Source organism: Psammomys obesus, unplaced genomic scaffold (genome assembly GCF_907164565.1).
Source record: "Psammomys obesus unplaced genomic scaffold, mPsaObe1.curated_primary_1811, whole genome shotgun sequence".
NCBI classification, from domain to species: Eukaryota; Metazoa; Chordata; class Mammalia; order Rodentia; family Muridae; genus Psammomys; species Psammomys obesus.
The window spans coordinates 10,938,711-10,945,480 of record NW_026596109.1 but is presented as its reverse complement, the minus strand read 5'-3'; the positions used below and the strand labels follow the sequence as shown (position 1 = coordinate 10,945,480).

At 51.1% G+C, this 6,770-nt stretch overlaps 1 protein-coding gene across 2 annotated transcripts; it reads right to left on the bottom strand.

Moving 5' to 3' along the window:
• Positions 1-297: 297 nt before the first annotated feature.
• LOC129692546 (cytochrome c oxidase assembly factor 7) lies at positions 298-6,242 on the bottom strand. Of its 2 annotated transcripts, none has more exons than XM_055629025.1 (3): positions 6,095-6,242; positions 4,627-4,767; positions 298-898 (listed from the first exon to the last, which is right to left on the bottom strand). In XM_055629025.1, exons 1-3 carry the CDS (start codon positions 6,198-6,200, stop codon positions 450-452), a joined length of 696 nt encoding a protein of 231 aa, XP_055485000.1. In that variant the 5' UTR covers positions 6,201-6,242; the 3' UTR covers positions 298-449. The 2 variants fall into 2 exon arrangements, with proteins under 2 accessions (XP_055485000.1, XP_055484999.1); XM_055629024.1 differs by lacking the exon at positions 6,095-6,242 and adding an exon at positions 5,617-5,926.
• Between the last annotated feature and the right edge of the window lie 528 nt (positions 6,243-6,770).

Below are 6,770 nucleotides of genomic sequence, written 5' to 3'. Positions count from 1 at the left end.
GCCCACACCGCGGTTAGGTCGGTTAGGTTACGTAAGGCAGAGGGCGTAAGGCAGAGGGTTGCAGTCGTGACTGCCTGGCTGTTTAAGTCCTCTGTTATGCAAATTAGGATACTTAAGATTTTCAAGCTTTTCCGACTAAAATGATAATGATGGTTGATTTTTTTTAGGCCTGTGGCTGCTAAATTTCCCAACTGCGCTTGTCTCCTCAACCCCCACCCCCCAAAATCGATGGCTCTAATTTACTATTTTACAGAGGTCCAGTTTTGAAATCAAGAACTCCCCACAAATGTGGGTGTCTTCAGAGTAACACAAAGGATTGTTTACTAAAAGTACACACTTCCAGCTCCCCCACCTCCGGCAGGTGCTGACCGACCTCCAAGGGCTCCTCATCTGGCCTCACAGAAGAGGTGCCAGCAAGCTGTCTGCAGCTTGGGAGAGTGGGCTGCCCATTACCCAAACGTTAAAGGCTGGACGTTTTTCTGCTGCTCTTTGTGCAGCTGCCTGGCCCTATTTTTCAGCACTTCGGCTTTGGCCTCGTCCTTGTCAACACCATCCCCCAGTTTGTACATGCGGCTGGCATTGGCGCAGGCCCAGACATGACCCAGGTCACAGGCCTTCATTGAATATTTACATGCCAGACCCATGTCCTTGGGAAGGCCGGGGGCGCCCTGCAGAAACATGGCGCTGAGGTTGAAGCAGCTGGCTGCAAAGCTGCCATCACAGGCCCTGGTGTAATAGTCCCTGGCCTTCTGCAGGTCAGGCTGGCCATCCTCATTGACCTGTCCGTCATGTGCCAGGAGACCAACATTGTGACAGGACTCCACAGATTTCTTTCCTGGTTTCTCACAGGCCATCAGAAAGCAGGCAGAAGCAGCCTTTAGGTCCTGAGTCAGGCCACCTGCAAAGACAGAAAACAAAGAAAAAGTAAATTTAAGGGCTGGGCAGACAGCTCAGTGGTAGAGCTTTGGTCTAACAATGTAGAGGGCCAGGGTTCAATTCCCAGCAATGGCCCCTGGAGCAAATTACCACCCCACCCCCAGCCAGGGCTGAACCTATTTGTGGCCAACAACCCCTAGGTCATGTCCTGTAGCTAAAGCCACATGGAGGAGGGTAGCCAGCCAGGCAGCCATGGGATCTTTGATTTGCATGCTATCTTCCAGGAAGCCAAGACAGGAAGACAAATGTTAACTCAGCAGAGACCACCTCACGGAGCTACAGTGAGAACATAGCATTTCAGAATAGGCCACGGAATGTTCCTCAATCTAAATATACAGTTGGCCCTACATATTTATGAGTTCTGCATATGCAGATTCCATTAGTTACAATGGAATCAAATCAGACTCAAACCAGACAGCAGCTGCAGATTTAGCCAACCATGGACTGAAAATATTCTGGAAAAAAGATGTCTGTGCTAAAAATGTATGGATTTTCCCATGTCAGTATTCCCAGAGCAGCACAGGATACAACGACTGTTTATATCAGTGTTTATACTGTATTAGCGAGCTCAACCAAGAAATGGTTTGAAGTGTATGGAAGGACGTCTGTGATCTGGAGCTCTTAAGGACTCTGACCCCACAAATCTCCAGGGACTACTCTCCCAGGACAGACTTTAAAAGTGTGTGGCGCTCGCCTTTGATCCCGGCACTTGGGAGGCTGAGGCAGGGGGATCTCAGTTCTGAGACAGCCAGAGCTACAAAATAGAGACCCTGTCTCAAACAAGACTCCTAAAAAACTAAAAAACAAAGAAATGACACACAAGCTGGGAACACCCCAGCACTGAGGAAGCAGAGGCAGGAGAGTCAAAAGTTTGAGATCACCTAAGCTACATGAGGTTGTTGGAAAAAGGGGTGTTACTTTTTTATTTATTCACAGTTCTGGGATTTTTATTTGTTCTTTCTGAAACAGTCTTATTACATGTAGCCCATGCTGGCCTTAAACTCTTGAGTGCTCGGATGAGACGCACAACTGTACCTGACAAGGACTGGAACTCAAGTCCTTCTCATTCATGAGAGTGATGAAGTGACTTCTAATAGAGAGAATGTAATAGAAATGAAAACATGACTTTCCAGTGCAGAGCGTAAGGGACACTCACTGCGGGGCTGGCGGGATGGCTCATTGGGTAAAGGTGCTTGCTAGGCCTGACCTCCTCAGTTCAATTCCTGGGACTGACATGGTGGAGAACTGACTCCTACAAATTGCCCTCTGACCTCCACATATGGGCTACGGTACACACATGCCCACAGACAAAACAGATACACATAAATAAATGCTCTTTTAAAGGGGCACTGGATTCTCCTTATCTTTTTATTTGAGGCAGGGTGTCTCTATTATACAGCTCTAGCTGTCCTAGAGCTCTCTATGTAGCCCAGGCTAGCCTCAAGAGATATACACGTGTCTCTGCTTTCCAAATACTGGGACCATCCAGCACTCCCCTCTCCTCTCCTTCCAGATTCCCCTCCCTCTGAACATGTTTTTTGTGTGCAGAATGCCTGCAGGCTTGTCTGCGTATCATGCGCATGCCTGGTGCCTGCAGAAGCCACCACTACTCAGCACTGTTTTTTACTTTTATATTTTATTTATTTTATGTGAGCGTTTTTATCTGCGTGTACGCGAGTGCACTACTGTGTGTGCCTGGTGCTGAGGTCAGAAGTCAAAGGTCCTGGAGCTACAGTTACAACATAAAACCAATTGTTTTAACAAACTGACCCCCCACCCCTGACATCACTCCACCCTCCCAAGCTTCTGGTGTGATGTAACTGTGAGCTAGATTTCAGGAACCCACCCTGCTTCAATTCAGGAGGAGAGTGCCTTCTGCTCTCTGTCCCTAGCAGATAAAGGACTCGTTTTTGGCCTTGTGATCTTTACTTTCTTGTATTCTTGGTCTGTGGTCTACCCAAGCAGGCATTTCAAAACGATACTGTACCGTCTATCTGTCCCTCACAACGGCCCTATGAAACAGGAACTGTTTCTCTCATTCTGCTTTTCTCTTTCTTTCGAATTCCGAGACAGGATCTCAATCTGCAACCCAAGCGCAGCAAGTTGAGACTCTACTTCTCCCAGTGTGCAGACTGGGACACGCCGAAGCTGGGATACTTGTTGGGCCTAATCGGTAATTTCTCACTCAGGAAGCAGAGCCAGGCGGCTCCCGAATGTTCCAGGCCAGCTTGGAGTACAAACTAAATTCTACGCCAGTGTCTTAGTCAGGGTCTCTGCTGCTGTGAAGAAGCATCATGACCAAAAGCAAGCTGGGGAGGAAAGGGTTTAACTTGCCTTAAACTTCCATGGAATAATCACTGAAGAAGTCAGGACAGGAACTCAAGTAGGGCAGGAACCCAGAGGCAGAAACCAATGCAGAGGCCACAGAGGGGTGCGGCTGACTGGCTTGCTCCCCATGGCTTGCTCAACCTGCTTTCTTAGAGAACCAAGGACCACTAGCCCAGGGGTGGCAGCACCCACAATGGACTGGGCCCTCCACATCAATCACTAATTAAGAAAATGACCTACAGGGCTGCCTACAGCCTCATCTTATAGAGGCATTTTTCTCAGTTGCTCCTTTCAGATGACTCCAGACACCACAGCCAACAAAGCTACAGTAAAACCCAGTTCTAAAAAAAAAAAAAAGTTTTGAGCTGGACCCGGTGCTGGTGGCACACAAATCCAGTGCTCAGAATGTAGAGGCAGGTAGAGCTCTGTGAATTTGAGGCCAGCCTTACACAATGAGTTCCAGGATGGGCAGAGCTCTGTAAAGAAACCCTGTCTTTAAAAAGAAAATCACGAACAAAATCGGCTTTCTGGCCCCCCCCCCGCCTTTTTTTTGTTGGTTTCACTTAATTTGTTTGTTTGAAACATGGTCTCTGTGGCTTAGGCTAACCTCAGCCTCCTAATTACTACAATTACAAGCAGGAGACCCTACCCAGCTTAGTTGGAGAACTTTTTAACAACACAGAAGAATACCCTACAACTTTGATATTTTAATTTTATTTATATTTGTGTTTTGCCTACATTTACCTGTGCGCGGGTGTCAGGTCTCCTGGAACTGGAGTTACAGTTGTGAACTGCCATTTGGGTGCTGGTATTTGAACCTGGGTCCTCTGGAAGAGTAGCCAGTGCTGTTAACCACTGAGCCACCGTCCCCTACAGTGGCTTTCTGCTGCCAAGGGTGAGGACCGTGTTCAATCCCCAGAACCTACACAATGGAATAAGAGCAGCAACTCCGCAAGCTGTTCTCTGATCTCTACGTTCGGGCCATGGCACATGCCTGCCCTACACCAAAACAAATGAGTAAGTAATGGAATTTTTGTTTTTGAGACACAGTTTCTCTGTGTATCGTACCCAGGGCTGTCCTAGACTCACTCTGTAGACCAGGCTGGCCTTGAACTCACAGAGCTCCACCTACCTTTGCCTCTCAAGTGCTGGGATCAAAGGCGTGCGCCACCACTGCCTGACAGTAATGTAATTTTGTAAAAAAAAAAAATTGAGAAAAAGAAAAGAAAAGTTAACTAGCTAGTAACCCCAAAGGCTGCTTCAGCTAAAGGGCCGTGCTCTTCCACTCCCTCTCTGCTGAACCCGCCTGCACTCGGCGCACAGCACTGTCCCCCACGCCTGTGAAGGCCTGCTGCTCCTCACCTTTTCCAGTCACGTAATAGGCCCCCAGCTTGTAGCAGCTGTCACTGTGCCCGTTTTCCTCACAGTTGAACTTCAGCACCTTGGCAGCTTCATCAAAGTTCTTCTGGATTCCTTCCAGATAGTCCACCAGCCGATAGCAGCCTAGAGGAGGGGACAGTTACTCACGCTGCCCTCGGCTGTTCAGGGGCGCAGGCGCAGTCGGATCCAGTCTAGCTCCTCAATTATGGCAAGCAGACTTCACACAGAAGTGCATGGTGTCCAGTCCCCCCCAACAAGGGGCCATGTCTCCCCCTGGCCAACAATGGATGGACCAGGAGGACTGACCCCAGAGCGGCTCTACCACTGCCAGTCCTGACACCCGTCAGCCTGGCCCAAAAACTAGCTGACTTTCAACGACTGACACTTTGCTAGCTTTGCAGTCTACAAGAACAACACTGAGACCAAAGAGGGTCAGTGGGCTCCTCCTGGAGCAAAAACCCAGAAATGAGACATTACTCCCCGGTCTGGCTGGAAACCTGGGCCCAGAAAGCAGGAACAGAAGCTACCAAAGCAGGGGAAATAGGTTTCCCCTCCCGGGGTGTCCCGGTTCTAGCCAGCCCCTTTGAGCGTTCCCGGCAACATCAAAGACCAGTCCTCATTCATTCTCAGCCAACAAATATTTGAACACACACGTATATACTACCCCATGTATGAAGTATGTACCAGATACACAGCTGGGAACACTGTCATTGCTCTCTTAATATTTATACCCTTTGGTATAAATATTGGTTGGTTGGTTTTTGGAGACGGGTTTCTCAGGGTTTCTATAAACTATAAACCACAGAAGTGTGTTTTTAAGAGGAAAAATGGCTGGCACTGTGTGCAGCTCAGGGCACACTACTCGCCTACAGTGCGGGAGGCCCTGGGTTCAATCCCCATCCCACAGTGAAAAACATCACAAGTAAGCTACCAACTGAGACATCTCTGAAGAAGGGCGGTGCTAAGACTCACTTTTTAAAAAGCACTGCACACGCGCATCTGTCTGCAGCTGCCCGGCTGAGCCATCACTCCAGCCTCCCTTTCCACCACTTCTTCTATTCAACCCAGGCTGGTCCGTAACTGCCAAGCTCAAAGTGATCCTCCCGCCTCGGCCTCCCGAGCGCTGGAACTTCAGGTGCACGACCGCGAATACGGCTCGCATTTACTACCATCACGTATTTCACTTCTTTCCTTCCTGTAGGTGCTAACCGACTCCCTCCAAAGACGCTGTGCGCACGCCGAGGGTCAGTTTCACTGCAGCCTCTCCAGTCCTACCCTGGACTACAGTGGGTCCCGCCCGAGAGCTCCGCCCCCTCCGCCGCAGCCCCGCCCACAGCCCGGCGCAGCCCCGCCCACAGCCCTGCGGGGTCCCCGGCTGCGTCCTCCGGCGTCCCCTCGCCCACCACGTGACCGCGCCTGCCCCCCACGCTCGCGCCCCTCCCCGGCTCACCGTCCGGGTCCTTCTCGCGGTAGCACTGGTAGTGGCACTCCACCTCCATGTTCTCCAGGAAGGACTTCACCTGCTCCTCGTCCTGGAAGTCAACCAAGCCCGCCATGGCGCCGGCTCCCACGGAGCGCGCTGGCTCCGCCCCCGACCATGTGAGCCGGCTCGGGGGGCGGGGCGTGCCGGCGGCCTGCGTGACCTCGGCGCTCCGCCGTCCTGGCCCCTTCCCGGCAGCCTCTGCGCTGGCGTTGTCCTTCGCCGGCCTTTCGGCTTCCTCCGTGGACTCTCCCGCCCGGGTGTTCGCCTCCTTGTCGGAGGGAATTCTGCCCCTTAGTGGTTTTCTCCCTGCAGCGGGGATCAGCCAACCGTTCTTCAGTCCCGAATCTATAAGCCGCGGCGGCAGGGAGTCCCGGGCCTTGCCTTTGCAGAGCTTGCAGCGTTGGGCTGGAGCTCACCGCCTAGTGCCCCGCAGCACCATAAAAAAAAAAAAAAAAAAAAAAAATAGAGCTTGAAGTTCATCATCGGGAAAGCATTTTGAGTACCTTGTGTGTCCCGCATGGCTGGAACACAGAAGCGGTGGGGATGCTACCGATGGTGGTGATAGGGAGTGTTAGGAGAAGGCAGCGGACAGCACCTTGGCAGATTGAAAAGCCAAGGACCGCCGCCACAGAGTCACACAATG